General features: G+C 39.9%; 1 protein-coding gene across 6 annotated transcripts in view; it reads left to right on the forward strand.

The window, feature by feature from the left end:
• TANC2 (tetratricopeptide repeat, ankyrin repeat and coiled-coil containing 2) overlaps nucleotides 1-20,639 on the forward strand; it is a 364,817-nt gene that overhangs the window by 295,368 nt on the left and 48,810 nt on the right. For all 6 annotated transcript variants that reach the window (XM_004749221.3, XM_004749222.3, XM_004749224.3 and 3 more), the window contains 2 exons: nucleotides 2,066-2,232; nucleotides 5,405-6,012. In XM_004749221.3, coding sequence (XP_004749278.1) covers nucleotides 2,066-2,232; nucleotides 5,405-6,012 — 775 coding nt within the window. The remainder of the gene's footprint in view (nucleotides 1-2,065; nucleotides 2,233-5,404; nucleotides 6,013-20,639) is intronic.

Consider the following 20,639-nt stretch of genomic DNA (forward strand, 5'->3'; position numbering starts at 1 on the left):
GAGGGAGGATTTGTAATATTTGCCCATTTCCACTGTGTAAGTAAATATTCCCACCTTGGCCAGTTTTAGGCTACCAGCTGTTTAACAACCAGCTCATTAAAAGACTGCAGTGGGTTTTCCTGGATCAGTACAGGGTGGCTTCAGCCCACCTCTTCGTGGGGCAAGGTGATGGTGCCCAGTAAGGAAGAGATCTATTATAGCTGCTAAGCCAAATGTAATTAGAAAATTCCTCTATGGACATTAAAGGCACAATTATAATTATGGGTGCCAGGGTCATCGAAATCAAGAACGTAAGAGCCCCTGCTTTTGTGGGTCAGTCCATTAGTTCCAAACAACTTTTTTGTCTTTCTTAATTCTTTGGACTCCCTATAGGAATAATGTTTTTTCTTAGTACTATGTCATTAAGGATGTCATTTCATTAATAATCATTGTTAGCAGAGCTGGAATCCATAGTTCATTTCAGAGTCACCAGATGAAAGTAATAGTTAAAATTCTTCATAATTTGAGAACTGACTTACAGTCCTTAGGATATTAAAATTAAATTGCTATAACATAAAGCTTGTACTTTAGGGGAGAAATAGAAAGTTTTATTAATCATGAAAAAAATCTGCATATTTTCAAGTAGGAAACCAAAATATGTGTTTTCAATTGGTCTTGACTCTTAAAAGAGCTAGTCTTGTACAGAAGTCCATGGACTTTTCCTTCTGTCCCCAACTTCCTCTTTTCCTCCTCAGACTCAGATATAACCTGTGTTCCATTTCAGTGACTTCTTTCTTCCCCCTGCTTTCCTCCTTGCAGAACCTGTTAAGTCCTACTATCCATAGTTGATCCTTAAACGACCCAGAGGTTAGGGTCACTGACACCTACAAAAACAAAAACCTGCATACAACTTGTGACTCCCCACAAAATTAACTATTTATAGCCTACTGTTGACCTGAAGCCTTACCAATAACATGAACAGTCAATTAACACATATTCTGTATGATGTATATATTATGTAATGTATTCTCACAATGAAGTAAGCTAGAGAAAAAAGTTATTTCACAAAGTCATAAGGAAGAGAAAACACATTTACAGTACTATACTGTATTTATCTTAAAAAAATCCACATGTAAGTGGACCCATGCAATTCAAAGCCATGTTGTTTAAGGGTCAAATGTAGTAATTTTTACTTACTACTTGCAATTCATTTGTACTAAAGTGTACATTTTAATCTCTATAATTTGTTCACTGTGGTTCAAGAATCACTAAGCATTTAATGAGAGTGGAAGCCTGAAAACCCTCCAACCCTTTTTCTACAGCCTAGCCCTGAAGATAAACTGATTTTGTCAAGCTGGGAGAATATAGAGTTCAGGAGGGAACTAAACATGAAAGTGGCACATATTTGTCTTTCCCATTGACTCCTTCTTCCTGGGAAGATCACACAAGGGTCTGGCCCCACTGAAGCTGCATTAGGTGCAGTGTAGGAAGCTGCTAGTCTGTAAGATCTTGGGATCCAACCTTCCTTATTGCGATCTCTCTTTTGGCTCGGATTTTTTCTCTTTGTTCCACCCCCTCTTCCCCACTACACATTCACATGAAGGCATATATACTGCTTTGGATTTCACATTAAACCTTTTTCATAGGGGCAGATGGGGGGTATGAGAAGGAATTCCCAAAGGAACATGTAACTCTGTTCTCTTTAATGCTATCAGATAGAAAAAAACAACACATTATTTTCAGTATTTTCAAGATTGGGAGAAAAATGAATTTCCATGTGCATATTTTCACATATGTCTTGTTCAGTCTGTCACACAACTGATAACATAGGGGAGATGATGATCATACAGACACTTCATATGTTATATATATTATAAAACTTTCACCTCTGGTAAAAACAAAATGAATTCACTAAATAAATTATTCTTTGTCTTTATAATAAATTATGTACCCTGAACATTTAGTAAACACACAAGAGATCTTTTTCTAATTTTTTTTTCCCCAAACAGATACTTGGTCAAAGACCCAAAAAGAACTCAGTTATCCACTTGGTAACTATTAAGTAATCCGTTTCTTTCTGCCTCAGAGAGAAAAATCCCAGATGAAGATTTCATCATCCTAATTGATGGATTAAATGAAGCAGAATTTCACAAACCGGATTATGGGGATACAATTGTTTCATTTCTGAGTAAAATGATTGGAAAATTTCCTTCTTGGCTCAAGCTAATTGTAACAGTTAGGACCAGTTTACAGGTATGTGTTTGTTTGCTTTGGGACCATATTTCTCTTGCAGAGTGCTTAAACAAACAAAGTTCTAGATCTGTGTTCCCTTAGTGGTAAGTTGTTTTTTGTGTTTGCGTTTTTGTTTTGTTTTGTTTTTAACACCTCTACCATGTCCTGGAGCACTAGCAAGAATAATTCCCTAAGAGTATATTTTGAGAGTAAGAGATCAGATGATCTAGAGAGAGCGGTCTCTGTATATGTTTGCCTCTCTTACATAGTGGGCTAGGTGGGATAGCATTCCCATTGCTTTGGATAAGTTTTGATAAAGTATCCCTCAATTAAATGAAAAGAAAGTCCATTTTTCTAGACTTTTTCCTTAACATAGCAATACAAATTCAGTCCCTAACACTCTAATTTGCTGTTTGACTTTGGTATGACTTTTTTTTTTTTTAATCATTTAATGCCATGTAAAGCCCAGTTCTGTCTGCCATTTAGAGTCAGATTTTATCCTTCCCCTCTGCTTCAACTTGAACAACTTTTCTATAACAGGACAGTGTACACCTTCCTCTAAGAAATATTGGCAGTATTAAGGCTTTAGATTAAATGTACGACAACTGGGAGATAAGATTTTTTTTTTTAATCTTTTTTACCTTCCATCCTCTCCCAATGATCACTTAATGGCCTGGAAGAAGGACTAGAAATGTAGGACTAAGCCTGCAAAGACATATGGGCTAAGGATAAATGACTCCACCTAATCTCTCACAAGATTACATAAAACCTTGTTCTCACTGTAGCTGAGTTGGTGTCCCCTATTCCTTACATACTCATACTTGGTTTGGAATAGAATTTCTTCTACCTTTTTTTTTTTTGCCTAACCATTGCCTTGTTTGTTAAGCATCAAAGTCTCACATATAATACACCTATCCCACTATCTTGATATAGCCCATGTGTAATAATTACTAGTGTGCAGAAAACAGCTTCTCCTTCCTTTTCCCCTCTCCCAGGGACTTAGTGGTACTCCTGCATGTGGACCAATTAGCTTTGCTCCCTTCTTTGATCAGAAACCGTACTTACAATGCTGGCCACCACCTTACAGATGTGCGTTATTAATCCCAAAGTAATTTAAATTAAAGGATGTGGATAAATCAATGTAAATGCATCTTTATAACTAAAAATTGGGTAATCTATTGTTACTGGTCAGTAACTTGATTGTTAAAGAAGAAGGATGAAAAAAAGAAACTTCCAGGAACACAATCTCTGACTAGTTTTACTAAATGTATGCTTAGGAGATGTTCTTCTCATTTGTATTTTTACATAAGACCATGTGCAATCTCAAAAGACATTTTAAGTATGACTTGACAAATGACTTTAACTTTTCAGCTATGCCAAAGGACAGGAAAAGTACTACTATGCATACTAATCTACAAAGTCAAAATTTCAGTGTCCTCATAATTCAAGACCTATAATAACTTCCCAGATACTTCATTCACTTCGACCAAGAATTTTCTTATTTTCATTCAGCTCTGACAGTGAAATAATTCATAGGTCTTTAAAAAAAAAAACTCATATTTGATCATTCATTATTTCCACAGACATTTCTTAAGTACTTCACATGTGTCAGGCACTTCCTAGAAGCTGAAGATCGAGCAGTAAACAAGACAAATTCTGTCGCTGCCCTCATAAAGCTTATATTCCAGTGAGGAACACAAATGAAAACTAAGTGAAAAATTAAACGTATATTAAAATTTTAGATAGTATTAGTGTTATGAAGACAAATAGGATAAAGAGATAGTTATTTTAGACAGGGGATTGGGAAAGCCCTCTCCCAGGAGCCTGGCAAAATAATGAGATCTGACTTACCTTTTTAAAAGATTTCTTTGGCTCCTGGCCACAAAGATAATAAAATGTAGGGGATCAAGAATAGGAACAGTATAGGTGAAAGGTGATGGTGGCTTAGACTAGAGTGGTCATAGCAGGGACCCTGTGAAGTGGTCATACTTGGATTATACTTTGAAGGAGAATCAAAAGGACTTAATGATGGGCTGAATGTAGGGTGAGCAAGAAAGAAGATTCAAAAGCAAAACATGGGATTTTGGTGAACAGTTGGGCAAATGCCAGCATGAGGAAAAGAGAAAGATCACAGACACCTATAATTTGATGGTAGGCTTGGTAGTGATGCTGTTTGTTGAAATGGGGAGGTTTCTGTGGCAGGGGGCAAAATTCATTAGTTCTGATTTAGCCATGTTAAGTTTGTCTATGCAACATCCCGATGATGTAAATGTCGAGTAGACCAAGGTATACGATAAGAGCTCAGGGGAGAGGACTAAGTCGGAAACAAAGGTTAGGCCTCATCCAGGCGAGGCGAAAATTACATAAAACCTTAGCAAGAACCATTTCAGTGAAATGATGCGGTTGAAGTCTGATTGCAACAAATAGAGGACAGAATGGGAAGGAGGAACAAGAGATAGGAAATAAGGAAACTCTTCTGTGAAGTTTTGCTAAAAATGGGGACAGAGATATAAGATAGTATTTGGGGGGAGGGATTGTGGTGCCATTCGTCTGTGTGATCCAGTAGAGAAAAAGAAACTGATGCAGAAGAAAATAGATACTTAGAGGACCAAAGTCTGTATGCAGATAAAATATAATCCAGAGCATAAGTAACCACAAAGCCCTATCACCTTTCCCCAGTCTACTTTCCAGCACATCACCAAGGTACCAAACATATTAGAAGTATTCCTTTGGGCTAAGGCCTCTGCAAAAAGTCTCCATTAAAATGTAGTCATCCTATTAGGAAGGTTGGAAAAGCACATTTTTATATGGTGTTCTTTGAGTCCTCATGCATTTCTCTTACTGAATTGTACTTTGACATTATGCCATGGTTTACACTGAGAAAAACTACAACAAAAGAGTTATATTTTCCCTTCACCTTAGGAGTGTTATTTAGAATATTGATCGTTAAATCACTCCGAAGGTAGCCTTTATGAAGACCCATAAAAATTTATCTCAAGTCTCAACATTAGAAAAAATTGTGTCCCCTCTGTGCAACAGATGTGTTTTAACCTATGGATACTGATACTTGATCCTGTTTCCCTCTTCGGCCACTCGGAAGTTTAGTATCAATGTGTGGACCTCAGAGTGTATCACAAGAGTTAGGGGAAACTGAAGGTCTTTCTGTCTCTCTCTCTCTCTCCATCTGTTTTAGGAAATTACCAAGCTGCTGCCTTTCCATAGGATTTTTTTGGATCGACTAGAAGAGAACGAAGCCATAGACCAGGATCTGCAGGCTTACATCCTGCACCGGATACACAGCAGCTCAGAGATCCAGAATAACATTTCACTTAATGGCAAAATGGACAATACTACATTTGGCAAACTCAGTTCTCACCTCAAGACCCTCAGTCAAGGGTCCTATTTATACCTGAAACTCACATTTGACCTCATAGAGAAAGGCTATCTAGTGTTAAAGAGCTCTAGCTACAAAGTAGTTCCTGTTTCGCTCTCGGAGGTTTATTTGCTCCAGTGTAATATGAAGTTCCCCACCCAGTCTTCCTTTGACCGGGTGATGCCTCTCCTGAATGTGGCAGTGGCCTCTCTGCACCCACTGACTGACGAACATATCTTCCAGGCCATCAATGCTGGTAGCATTGAAGGCACCCTAGAATGGGAGGATTTTCAGCAGAGAATGGAGAACCTCTCCATGTTCCTAATCAAACGCAGAGACATGACTCGTATGTTTGTACATCCTTCTTTTCGAGAGTGGCTTATCTGGAGAGAAGAAGGAGAGAAAACCAAATTTCTCTGTGATCCCAGGTAAGCCATCACCTGTAATAAGCAATTCTGAGCCTATTTTGTATTGATTGCATGGAGCATGGGTATTGAAAGCAATGAGAAGTGTTCTTCATTGAACATTTCACGCAAAGGCAACATCATCTCTGTTTCTTCCCCAGTCAAGGCTGTAATGAGGTTTATTTTTTCACAATGTTATTTCTGTAAGACTCAAACTCTGCATAGATATTTAAAATACCCTCCTACCGTACTATATATTCCTAAATAATTTTCTTTGTGCTACTGAACCCAGGTTATAACTAATTTAGCCATTTCATAAACTTCTTCAGTGTTCTTCCAATATGAAGAAAGAATTCATATATTGTTCATCTCTTTGACTTAGACCAAAATTGCTTTAAAATTGCAATTGCCCTTTTAAAAGCCATACCACTTTTTTTTTTTTTTTTTTTTTTGCCTTTTCACTTTCTTTTTTTTTTTTTTTTTTTTTAATTTTTTATTTTTATAAACATATATTTTTATCCCCAGGGGTACAGGTCTGTGAATCACCAGGTTTACACACTTCACAGCACTCACCAAATCACATACCCTCCCCAATGTCCATAATCCCACCCCCTTCTCCCAAACCCCCTCCCCCCGGCAACCCTCAGTTTGTTTTGTGAGATTAAGAGTCACTTATGGTTTGTCTTCCTCCCAATCCCATCTTGTTTCATTTATTCTTCTACCCACTTAAGCCTCCATGTTAAAGCCATACCACTTTTAAAGCCACCAGTGACTAAGCCCATTAGAGCCCAGCCAGTGCTAAGGTTTATGCTGGAAAATGGACTCTTAAACCTCATAGCTAAACAGACCTGAAGAGGTCAGCTGGCCTAGCTGCTCTCCTTATAGATAAATAAGTTACCATTGTCCCTATTTTACAATGGTCCCCTTTTAAAAAGGCCTTAAAATGTCGAATCAGTGCTGGAAGTCACCAAGTTAATAGGTGGGGGAAAGGAAGAAGGATTAGAAAAAGAATGGCAGGTATGTAGTACATACCACCTCTCCCTTGCCCTGCAGCTGTGCACACCCAGCGCTCTCACCTCATCAACTTGACCTTGACTTAACACTCTTTCTCAGTGCAATATGCCAGACTAGGTGTGAAACTGTTTCCCATTCTCTTGGGTAGAACCTAGATCTCTAGCATCCTAGTGAGGTTTGCTTTCTACTCCACACTACCTTTTTATAAAAGAATTATTCCTTTAACAGAGTTGGTATTTCCCAAAGCAGACCTATCCCTGCCTTCCTGGAAACAAAGAAGACACCAACGACATAGCTGACAAAAGCAGAACTTGTTTTGGCCCAGAAAGAAGAGAGGCCACATTTGACTGTGCCTCCATCCGTGGCTCATCAGAGAGACTAAACCTCTCTGACCATGCTGGGGTTTTATTTCTCTCCTGGCGTCTTCTTTACCCAACCTTACTGGACACAACTGTGCTTGTGGCCATGCCGTCCAGCCTACTTCATGCCAGTTTGTTAGAAAATTAGTTCCAGATTCTGATGAAGATATTAAGCCAGGCAGGAGATTCTGTGGTATTTTGGTATTTTCCCTGAGACAGGAACTTTTAAAGAAACAAGCTCTAGTGGAAAGAACATGGATTTTTGAGTCATTACCTGCATGTAAATCGTATTTCTTCCTGGAACTGTGACCTTTGGAGAGTTTTATGTTTCTGGGACCATTTTCTTACCTATGTAAAAGAGATAATTCCTAGAGTTGTTGAGAACTAAAGAGGTCATGTAGTATAATACCTAAAATAGTACAGAGTACAAAGAAAGTGTTCAAGGAATGTTCTTCTCTCTACTCCTGCCTTTGCAGTAATAGACCCTTTAGATATACCTTAACTAAATCCTGTGGCTAATTCGATAGGCAGCAGTAGTCTTCTGCTATTAGTATTCAGGAGCACAAGATTTAAAAAAAAAAAAAAAAAAAAACTGAGTCTGAGTTTCTTCTATAAATTGTATGACATTCCCAAGAGTATTTTATTATAAATCCCACAGTACTGCTATAATCCTTAGTACACAGAGTTGGCAGCCACATATTTAATAAAAAGAGACCAATCTAGAATTGCCTCATGAAAACTTAGAAATCTATTTCCAGAGAAACTTTGCTAGTTGATCCGCTCTCTCTTTTTCTGGAACATCTCAGAGAATTGAATGCCGAGGTCCAAGGCAACCAGGCTACCACTGAATTAACAGTATCTTTACAACAGATAAAACCCTCAGGGGCTCCAAAAGGAGAAAATACGATATTTTGCAGCCATATCATGACTTTACAGGCTTACCTTCTCAACATGATTTATTAACCAGAAACATCTTGGCAACCAGCTGATACACGGGGACAAGCAAACACTTCTAACTTCTGATGCTTTGTAGTCTGTTCCCTGGTGATTGAATAACATGCAGAGCTGCTGAGGGATCATCATATATCACTTAATGGCAGAGAGAATAAAATAGTAGGACCAGGAGTTATCAAAAAAGCTTCCTCACATTTCATTTCAGTTGGAATTCAGCCTTCTGCCCAGCACTGTCTGGCACCAGCTTTGTTACTGAAGTATTGATCTCAGAGTTTGAGGCCCCCTGGGTCAATGAGATGGAAATTCACTAAGAGTTTAATGCTATTGGCAAAGCCCAAGCTGGCCTTTCAGAGAAACTGGCTGTAATTGCTTTCCATTTCAGGCAGTCTGATTAGCGGGACTCTTTCAAAGCAGGGTTTGGCTTTGTGGCCTTCAGCCTCTACTTCCTGTACATTCCCCGTCTGCTCTTCTGTTCTTCTGTTTCTCCCTGGTTTCTCTCCAGAGCATTGCACATATTTCAGTAGACCAGAGAGAGCAATTCAGTGCCTCCAAAATCACACCACGTAAGCCCATGCTGAAGGCCTGTCTCCGTGTTCAGGAGAACTCTCAGAGGCAACAGAACGTCTCTGGCTCTTCGAGTCCATCTTCCCAGGCTTTCAACACTCACTCGTTCACCCTGAACTTGCTGACCTTACTAGGGAAGTAGACACAGAGGAGAATATTCTGTACTGAAGCCAAAAAGTAGTTGATCTTCCTCAGAAATAGGCCACCCACATAAGCTGAAGGGAGTCTATAATCTGAGGATGGTGCAGAAAAGAGGAAATAGCAGAGCCAGAGGTCAGTGCTACAGCTGAGATAGAGTTTTCCTTATTTTAACTATCAGATGGCCTGTTGTCCCAGGATGTCAGCTCCGACATCCCAGAGAGAATGACCTAATGTTGCATGAACATATAACTGTCACAGAAAGAGATGAGTTATAGATGCCTTTTCTTAGCTTGGTAACAGGATGGGGGTGTGTGTGTGTTGAACTGTAAGCAGAGCATCACTGAAATTTTTTTTTTATCACATCAGAACTTCTAAAACTTTGGATTTACATTCTGGATAAAAATATGCCTCTTGAAGCCCTGACAAACCTTAGACTTCACCATCTTATTCTGCTCTCTGTTTCCCACTATTCATCACTGTCATATCCTGTCATACTCTGAGATTAATCCATTTTATATTTTATTCCCTCAGGCACTGAGATATCAGATTAACTCACTAATCTTATAAACTAATCTCTGCTATTATGTTAATAAGAGCAAGAGAGCAAACCCATTTGAAGCAACTTGTGCATTTCGAGTAAGGTGTTTGAGAAGAGCCATCAGTCTTTGTTATCTAACCTATTGATAACTTTGATCGTTGAAATTTGAGGCTGGGAGAGTAAACAGTTGGGGGCTGCTGGCCCTTGCTGCTTAATATTTCTGCAGGGCGTTAGGCATAATATTTCTGCATGAACCCCCACCCACTTTTGGTTTCCATTCTTCACTATCTTTGTCTTCACGGTCTCTAGCCTCCCTTTCCATAGGAACAGCTCACAGATCAGTGTTTGTATATATACATATATATATATAGGAAGATACATGTAAGATCTTTATAAAAAGATCAGAAGACTCAGTTATCTTATTTTTAACTGTTTGAATAAAACGCATGAGGTTTGTGAACTTTCTTTGAGTAACTGAATCACTATGACCTAATGAAGTAATGATTTGGGAGCCTCATCTGGGTCGACCTGGTTTCCTCAAACTAAGAGAAGCAAACTTTATGGCAGGCGAAGAGGGGGAAGGGCTGCACAAATCCTGTGAGGATAGTTGAGTACTTACTTGACTCTCTCTGACTAGAATTGGTATCTTATAATACATGGTCTGTTGAGGTTTTTCCTAACTATTATGGTCAATGTTAGCCCGTGAGTTACATATTGAACCCCTGATGCTCCAGAATCCATGCCACAAAGCATACCATCAGAGGAGAAGCAGTTTGCCTAAGGCAAAAAGAAGGCATTCCCCCTAAAAGGGAAAATGAACTCTGTGCAGAGCACCTGCACGGCCTGCCTTCTTAAAGAATACATGGGTCTGAAGTAACCATAGAATGGGGAGCTGCAGGGTCAAGGTGATCTGACTGTTCTAATCCAGACATGAGCCTCCGGGCAAGATGACATTTAACCTTGCCCTCACTGAAGCATGAACTCTGGGTTACTGCTGATAGCCATTGCAGGCTCCTACAACGAACTCTTACATTGGAAATAGGTTCTGCTTTCTAAAAGCAGTAGGAAAGAATTCAGCAAAGTAACAGATCATGGGAAGGAAAAAAGGGTCTGGAACCACATCAGCCCTTAGGAGGTCTGGAAGAGTTACAGCAAGGCAAAAGGTGGTATATATCCTTTACTAGCTTTTGACTATTAGTAGATGATCTTACCCGCCTGGAAATATTAACTCTCTAATCTCTGTGCCAGGTCTACATCTGCTACACTTCGAATTCCTTTCTATCACTGGGGGGAACTTAGTCTTCTGATGTCACAATCTGAGTGTGTACTTCCAAGGAGAGATTTCATTTGTGTGTAATATTATTAGAGATTTGTCTAATTTGCCAATAAATTTTCCCTTATTATCTTATCCAGTTTCTAACTCCCTATTGGCATCAAGAATAAATGTGAGACTCGGGCGCCTGGGTGGCTCAGTGGGTTAAGCTGCTGCCTTTGGCTCAGGTCATGATCTCAGGGTCCTGGGATCGAGTCCCGCATCGGGCTCTCTGCTCAGCGGGGAGCCTGCTTCCTCCTCTCTCTCTGCCTGCCTCTCTGCCTACTTGTAATCTCTCTCTGTCAAATAAATAAATAAAATCTTTAAAAAAAAAAAAAAGAATAAATGTGAGACTCATATCTGAAGTATTATTCTAGTCACCTAAGGTCATGGTTGTGATTTAATGCAAGGGAGATATTAGATAAAATCTAATTATATCTTGGACTATGTCCAGTTTGCCAATTGCATGAATGTCCTTCAACTTTAAAAATTTGTTTTCTCTCAGTAGAAATCGTGGGACCCACGTCTATTAGTTGAATAGACAAACCATTCCCATCTTTAAAGCTCTTATACCTTCAAAGATGGGCAATGGTAATTCTTTTTTTTCCCCTTTTCCAAATCCAAAATTAAGTTTGGAGAAAGCTAGTAATCATTCTTACTGTCATAAAAACTCATGTGAAGTTTCCTAAGTTAATAAATATACAGAGACATAGTTATTATAAGATGGAGAGAGAGCATTCTTTTATGATTTGGAAAGCATGCAGAAGAGTCAACCGAAGAAAATACAAAAAGGGCTTGTATTGTCCTATATTTGATTTTGCTACAAGAAAGTAATATTGCTTTATATGTTTAAAATTATATATGTATTTATATGTATTTTTTTAAGTGGTTATGCCCTGAATAGCAAATGCTGATTAAAACAATTTCACTAAAAAAAACAAAAATAGGAAGAAGTAGAGCAGGCAGTTAAGGAAAAGTTTTGGTACCAAAAGTAGCATAGGAGATAGAGGCCTATTGGTCCTATTAATGAGTACTGAAGCAACACTGGCTGCATGAAAAGATGGCAATTCCACAGGCTTTCCTAGGTTGTCAAACCAAGATTAATGGCCCAGCAATCAGAAGTAGTTCTCACCAGCTTAGGGGGACATGACAGTGCATTTTCTTTTTTGTGACTGCAGCAACTTACTCAACTGTCTCTAGAGACTTTTGAAAGCAGCTAGATCTCCACATTTGGTAGAATCAGCACTAAAAGCCTGTCCTCTCAACCGTAAGAACCCACAGCTGTGAAACATGTATTCACGCAGCCACCATGAGCATATCCAGTTGGTTTGGCCCTTCCAGTTTTTTTTTTTTTAAGATTTTATTTATTCATTTGACAGACAGAGATCACAAGTAGGCAGAGAGGCAGGCAGAGAGAGAGAGAGAGAGAGAGGGAAGCAGGCTTCCTGCGGAGCAGGGAGCCTGATGCGGGGCTCCATCCCAGGACCCTGAGATCATGACCCGAGCCGAAGGCAGCAGCCCAAACCACTGAGCCACCCAGGCGCCCTGGCCCTTCCAATTTTATCATAAGTGTTCCCTGACTTGTTTCCACCTCTGCAGATCACACCCTCGGTTCTCCCATGAACTGCTTTAACCTCCTCACTAGGGAGAGCCTCCCCTCTATCCATTTTTCACCAGCAGCGACAATCATTTTTTTTTTTTGAAAGCATAAATCCAACCATGTAACTTCCTCATGAAAATCCTTTAATATCTACTTCAAAGCCTTCTATAACAAAGGTATCTTCCGCCCACCTTTTTAAATTGAGCTCCTTCATTTTCCCTCTTATTCTCCCTGATATTCTGGTCATAACTGATCGCCTGCTAATTCCCAGAACTTGCTAAGCTCTCTCCCACCTCTGGGCCTTCGCACTTAACAATTCCCGCCATCTGGACCTCACTTTCCCTGGCTCTTCACATGGCAAGATCTCTCAGTCCTCCTCAGATCTCAGCTTAAAACTGCCATCTCCTCAGACTTCCATTTGTCACCTTATATAAGGAAGTCCTTCCTTGTTTTCTTCATCATAGCAACCTATATACTTCCTTCCTAACAGTTGTCACAATCTACTATTAATTTGTTGTATGTGAATACTTGTTTCTATGATCCATTTTCCCCTATAGAATATGAGCGCACTCATGAGGACAGGAACCCTTTCTGTCATGCTCACCTTGGGCTTCCTAGTGATTAATACGGTACCTGGCACACAGCACTCAGTAAATACTTTTTAAAATAATGAATTAAGTAAACAAAGGAATGATAAGTGATAACTAATTCTAAGCTTGCAACTAAAAATATTTGTGAAACTCTTCCGACAGCTCAATAGTGTCTTTTGTTCACTCTGTCACCATGTGTCAGGAATGAGTGAAGACACGCATTTCCACAAGGGTCCAATGAACAGTTATTAAGTAATATTTTCAAGACTGTGTTAAGCACTGACGAGATGTAAGTTAGATAGATCTGTCTACTAGGACTTACTGGTTAGTGGTTTTAACAGACACATTTACAACTCGCTATAAACCAAGGCAGAGTGCTAGGCTAGAGGTATAAACAATGAGCGAGCAGCATGGGGGAGGAAGAGCGACGTGATAAATCTTCAGTGCCTGCTATTGTTCTAAATTGTGACAAGTCAGTGGAGCCATAGCTCTTCTGCTTCACAGATCCCTGCCAACTGCCCAAAGACTTCATTGTCAGAGGACGAGTATCCATTTTCCCCAGGCCAGTGATGCCTTAACAGAACAGAAGGGCTATAGGAAACTGTGGGGTGAAGTGGGAGAAAGCAGGAGATCTCTATCCAGATTCCGTATTTTAAAAGATGGAACGCTGCTCCACCCACTTCTACGAAGGCAGATCCTGGGCACAGTCTACTTTTACAGTCTGCGACTTGGGGTTGACTTCACCCAGGTCTTTGATTTCACTTCCACGTTGAATCTGAAACAGTAGGACAAGCTGACTAGCAATGTATTTGGTATCCAGGTGCCATGAGAAAACCATGACGAGAACATGCCAAAGCAGTTACCGACTGATAAGCTAAAGATGGAAGAAATTTTTGCAAAGATGTGTGGGTGTCATTTGCTGAGAATTGATAGCAACAAGCAGACTGTAAGGCAGCAACCACCAAAGTGTGGCTGCAGGCAGAGATTTTAAGATGAGAGGTGAGAAGGATCAGGAATGTCAGTCTCTTGTCAATATTTGAGTTATAGTTATACTCCTTCACAGTGAAATAGTGGCAACAGAGACGCCTGCAAATTCAAGGCCAAAGTAGGTTAGTGAGTTAGAAAGCAGACCTGCAAGTCCTTGTGTTTCTTTTTCTTGACCCCATCTGCTTAGCATGGATTCATTCATGAAACATTTATTGAACTTCTACTCTACACCGAGGACTGTGCTATCCACTAGAGAAACTTAGACAAATGAGACACCTCCTGACACTAAAGCCATTACCTTCTAAAGGGGAACCAGACCCCAAGCAACCAACAATAGTGCCATAGTACGGAATACCCTAGGAACCTAGACAAAGAGGAAATGCTTTGCAGAAGAGGTGACATTCCCACTGGAATATCTTGAAGGATGAGTTGATTCCATGAAGCAGCTCTGCAGTGGGAGAGCACTATAGGCAGGGAAGACAAGGTCAGGGCAGGAGCAAAAGCAGGTGTGAAGATAGGAAATGCCTTTGCTGAGTTGTGAGAAGATGTGATTAGAGAGTCAGACACGAGATCAGAAAGAATGAATGGAAGGAAGTGTCACTAGGAAGAAAGCCTTGACTGCCATGTTTAAGACTTCACAATTTATTCTGTAAGTAACAGGGAGTCTCTATAACCTTTTAAGGACAAGGAGACAATGATTAAGTAACTCTGATGATGTAAAAAATAGTTCTAATGAGTGGTGTATGGAAGATGAGTTGAAGAAGAGAGAGTGCAGGTAGGAATACTAGTTATGAGGTTTATAGCAATAGCGTAGGTAAGAAATGCCAAGACCTGCAATGTGAGAATAGAGAGCAAGGTATACATGAGAGAGACATTTTGGAGATACTCAAAAGCACTGGGTCTTTTTTTGTGTACAGCCATTGAGGGTGGAGGGCTTAAAAATTACTGTGAAACTTACCTTGAATGGTGGCGGGAAGTGAAACTACTGACCAATATAGAACATTCTGAGGGAGGAGGGCTCCTAGCATGAGCAACGGCAGGAGGATGAATAATAGGATTCGTGGGAGGAGATGAGTCCTGTTTTGGACATGTTGTTAATGAATTACCTCCAAGGAAGGTGCACAAGTATATTTAGAATGTGACTTTGGAAAATAGGGGAAGAGAAGAGTCAAAGCATGGGGTAATGGATTTTGAAGTCATCAGCAAGTACCTGACAGCAGAAGTTGTAGGACTAAACAAGGTAACCCAAGTTAAGAGTATAGAACAGGAAGTTTAGAAGCATGTGAACAGAATAGTTATATTTGAACGCTAGGGGAAATGATGGACTAACTAATAATTTACAAGGGAAATATTAAAAGAAGACACAAGAGAAAGTAAGGTCACGCAAGTCAAAGGAAAAAATTTCTGGGCCAGGTCTGAAGTGATGAATATAATTTCTGCCTATATGCCATTAGCCAGAACTCCATCCTCATCCCCACTTGAATAAGTGAATGCGAGGTTCCTGGCCAAGTCGCCACCTCCTAGCAACAAGTGTTGACTGCGGAAGGGAGCGCAGATCTTTTGTAGACAGCTGTCCTTCTTTGCCAGGTAATTCTGATCTTACTAGGTCTCCTAAATAATTCCCCACATCTACCTCTATGCTAGAAAGTCATTCCACAGCAGCCTCACACATTACTTCTGCCCAAATTATAAGATAGTTCAGCTAAGCTTGTAAGCAACACCTTAGCAGCGTTCTGTAACTATACCACTTTATCATGTCTGAGCCCTGCACAGAAGAATATCAAAACACCTAAGTGGTGTTTCTCTGAAACACTAACGTGTTGTATATCGACTTTCGACATAACAGCTAATGAAATGTTGTGACTACACATCAGTGACTGTGACTAGAACAATGGAGAAAACATCCATGTCGGAAATATTTAAGTTAAACATTTGTTAGCATGTTTCCCTACTATAAATAGAAACTTTAAGTCTAGCTGTCTCCCTGGGGTGCTAAGCAAAAATGTATTAGAAAAACAATATATATTTTATGCTATTATATATTTTGCATAAAACAACTATTCTTCAGTTTCTAAACTGCTAAAACAGGTGGAGGGAAAGGAGGGTGATTCTTGCTTATAAAGGGTTTTTTTCTCTAAAAGTCTCCCTACTTCTGAAGTCTTGAGGTACAGGGAAACAAGGTTATCATGTAAGAGATAATCATGTTATCTCTTGATAACATCTTATCAATGATAGTATCTTGATAATATCTTAAGAGCTCTTCCCTGCCTTGTAATCTGTCAGTGTCCAAGGAGGAGCATCACTTGTGTCCAATAATCCATCTCAAGGGGCTGTTGATGCCTGCAAAAAGGAATGGAGATAGGATTGACCCTTCGCTCTTCTGGACACTACCTGCTCTACCTTTTATCAGAACTTACACATCTAGGACAAGGGAGAGGGGACAGGGCCAGGGGAGGAATCTGCAACTCTAACCTGTGATTGGTTCTTCCCTAAAATACCTCAAAAGCAAATCCATCTTGAATATAAAATTCAGTATCCTCTTGAAAAAAACCTCTGGTCTCCTTGAGAAATTTATATTCCTCCTATTAGCTTAAATGTTACATTATTTCTTAGGGACCAGTTCGCTGTCTTCATCTCCCCTCTCTGCCTGAAATTACGCTACCAAGTTTTCCTGCATTGACTAACAGGGAATGGCACCCATACGCAGTAACTGTTCCCTGAAAGAGAAATATGTGGATTTCTCTTTTGGTCCTGAAGGCAGTGGGGTCAAGGTGTGAAGGGATAAAGATTGGGCTTAAGGATGAGGTATTGCATTTAAAAGTGAAAGTTCTGTTTGTACACACAGTTATCTGCCAATATGTATAAAGTCACGTGGTTAATATTCATTCCTTAAGCATAGCACTATCCTAGTTCTTACAGAGAATATACATCTCACTTAATATAGCTCACTTAATTCTCACCACAGGCGTGAGAGGTGGTTATCACTATTCCTGTCTTGCAGAGAGGTTAAGTAGCTTTTCCAAGGTTACAGAGCTTCTAAGGGACAGAAGCAGGATTTGAACATGGGTCTATTTTGATTTTGCTTCAGAGATGAAGAGGCAGCACTGTGAATGCAGACAGGGAAATTTGCTATGTAGCTTTGAATCACAAGGTGATCTCATTATATATAAGCTGTGTGGAAATAATTCTGCCTTCGCTGCTACCCCCCACCCCCATTTGGTCTTTATTATCACATATGAACCCACACCAAAGTTGACTTCGATTACCATCATCTTTAATTATAGAAGGAAGACATAGTTGTGTTCAGTCATGCCTAAAATCATGTCACACTGATGAGGGCGCCCTCTGTTTTCTATCTAGTCTCTCCCAAAATGCCAATCAAAAAATGTCAAAATTAATTGCTGATTTTAATTATGTTAAGAATTCAGGGTTTATACCATACAAAGGAATACACTGCTCTTAATATTGGTTGACTTTTCACACAAAAATGCCCATTTTTCTCAGAAATGAAAACCAAGTGGCTAATCTTGTCAGTGTGCTAACAGAACTAGGTTTCAGAAAACCCTGGGTTCTCATCCCATCTCTCTTTGATCCCAGCCGCGTGAGTTGGGGGCTGTCCTTCAGTCTTGCCAAGTCTCTGTCTTCCATGATAATATCAGGAGTAATATTTAGTCCTATGCCTATAGTATAGGTGTTTGTGAGAATCTAAAAAAGTATTTTTAAAATGATAAAGTCATGTGCAACTTTACAGTATTATTAATTTAGTCATTCTACAAATATGCGTTCCTGTTGCCTGGGAGTACATATGTGAAAAAAACATGGCTTCCAGCCTCCATATAGTCTTGTGGGAAGGCTGACATGCAGGCAGGTAGTGTGCTGTGGTCGGTGTGATAGGGGTGTGTACCTACTACAAGGATCCGAGGGAAAGAGCCCCTGAGTCTGTCTGGTGGGACCAGGGAGGACTTCATGGAGGAGATGGTGTGAACTGAGACTTCAGGAATGAGGAAGTTTGCCTTGTGAACTAAATGGGGAAGAGAATTACAGGCAGAGGGAATGTGTGTTTGAGACCTAGAATGATTTACCCTATCTGAAAATACAAGCACCAGGTAAAAGGGTAAAGAGAGACAAATAGACAAGGGACAAATTACGGAGAGCCTTTGAATACCATGCTACAGAGCTTAGATTATATATGGGAGGAAGTATAAGCCATTGAAGAATTTTGAGCAGACTTTTTATCAGGTTTCTACACTGTAGATTATTGACATGGGCCAGGGAGCAGGCAGAGGAGAGAACGAGGCTCTTGCAATTATCCAAGAGAGAAAGTATATAAAGGGAGGAGAAAAACAAGTGCTAGATTTTATGCCTGAGTGACTGGCAGTATATTAAAAAATAAAGAAATCCTAAACAGATTTGGTTTTTGTTTTTTATTTGACAGACACAGTGAGAGAAGGAACACACACAGGGGAGCAACAGAGGGAGAGGGAGAAGCAGGCTTCCCGCCGAGCAAGGAGCCCAATGGGGGGCTCCATCCCAGGACCCTGGGATCATGACCTGAGATGAAGGCAGACGCTTAACAACTGAGCCATCCAGGCGCCCCATAAATACATTTGGTTTTGAGGGAAAGCTTCAACTTAAGATAGTGTCATATGACAGGTCATTTGAAGGACGAGAGATCCAGCAGGCAATTAGAGAAGCAAGACAATCTGTGCTAGAGATGTCGCTACTGTGAGAGCTGAAGCCAGGAGACTTATGAAATAAGAGGAAATGGGAAATAAAGCCGAGAAGTTACATCACTGAAGGAAATGGGAGAAAAAGCATCAGGGCAATGTCACAGATACCGAGAGAAGAGAGTTCAGGGGAGGGAGTCAATAGGACCTAGTGCTGGAGGAAGAAAAGAAAAAGATAAAGCTCAAAGGCTCAAAGACAACCAATTAAGAGGCTGCTGGTAATCTCAGAGAATGGCGAGGCTAAGAGTCAAAAGAAGTGAGATTGGAAGTGAGCAAATAATTAGAAAACAGAAATAAACACAGACAAGTGTAGTGTAACACATTCAGATGGTAGGTTAGCCAGTGGCCCCATATCTTATCAGAACAGTAAGGGACAGATGGAAATGCCAGCATATAATATAAATTGCTGTTTTCCTTTGTGTCCTGAACACCATAAACTCTGAGTCTAGTGAACTGATCAGAACCATTCTTTCATGAATAATGTGATATGCTTGTGTCCAAAAGGAAATGAACTATAGTTGTCACCTTCATCTTTTCTTTGATTCGTATTGCTTGCTGTTCTCCTTAGTGCGAGATCAACAACAGCAAAAGCAAGCACTGTCCTCTCGAGCTAGCTGAAGTGCATACTAAAGAAATGCACACATCGTACCAGGATTTCTTACTTATGGTAGTAAAACGAAAGCACTAGGGTGATGTCAGTTCTGTGTCTAATTCATTTCCTTGTCAGACCTGAGTTTTTTATCTTAACCCTGTTGGGAATGTCCTGAAGCGTGGTTAGGTAGTGGGTCAGAGCCTTGTATTCAGGGGTTCTGGTAGTATGTAGCTGAGTCAATGGATGAGTCACTTAAAGCAGTAATTCTTACAGCAGGGAGGCTACAGTAATTTCAATGTTAATAACTGGGTAGGACTTTGAGAATTTGAGATAGGGCCTTTCCTAAATGTTGCATGTCACCTTCTAATATGCTCTGTTGAAATAACCTACCAACTAAATTGGACTTTCAAAGGATAAATGAAAGTTCAGGGGCACGTGGGTGGCTCAGTGGGTCAAGCCTCTACCTTCGGCTCAGGTCATGGTCTCAGGGTCCTGGGATTGAGCCCCACATCGGGCTCTCTTCTCGGCGGGAACCTGCTTCCTCCTCTCTCTCAGTCTGTCTCTCTGCCTATTTGTGATCTCTCTCTCCATCAAATAAATAAATGAAATCTTAAAAAAAAAAAAAGTTCATTAGAAATTTCCAGATTTTGTGAATGTGGAGCAATCTGGGCTCATACCCTCCGATGATACTGATGATTCCATGCAGGCTACACTTCCCTGAGATAGTCTCTCAATTAAATAACTTCCTTCCCATTATGGTTAATCTTATCCAGTGAAATAAGTTGGTATGTTATCCACTAGAATTCAGCAATTCTTGAAACTCAAGGTTAGAACCTTGGTCAATTTGGAGACAACCTCACATTTGTCTGCAAAACAAATACATTTTTAATTATCTTTGATTTTTTTTTTTTTTTAAGCTGCAGTAAAGAATCTGAAAACGAGGGGATGGGACAACTTACCCAGGAATCATTATAACAAAATTTCTCTTTAAAGTCTTTTTGGAGAGAAATTTCATTATAATGATTCCTGGGTAAGTTGTCCCATCCCCTCGTTTTCAGATTCTTTACTGCAGCTTAAAAAAAAAAAAATCAAAGATAATTAAAAATGTATTTGTTTTGCAGACAAATGTGAGGTTGTCTCCAAATTTGTTTAAACCCGGCAGAGTAGCCAGTGTTCGATAGGAGAGAAAATCATCCAGTAGATATTTGGGCGTCTTTTTGGGGAAATATCATCAACGAAAGTTACTTGCTATTTTTTTACTGTCTTTTTGATT

The sequence above is a fragment of the Mustela putorius genome, unplaced genomic scaffold (genome assembly GCF_011764305.1).
Source record: "Mustela putorius furo isolate JIRA1106 unplaced genomic scaffold, ASM1176430v1.1 tig00000487_pilon_pilon_pilon, whole genome shotgun sequence".
Lineage (NCBI taxonomy): Eukaryota > Metazoa > Chordata > Mammalia > Carnivora > Mustelidae > Mustela > Mustela putorius.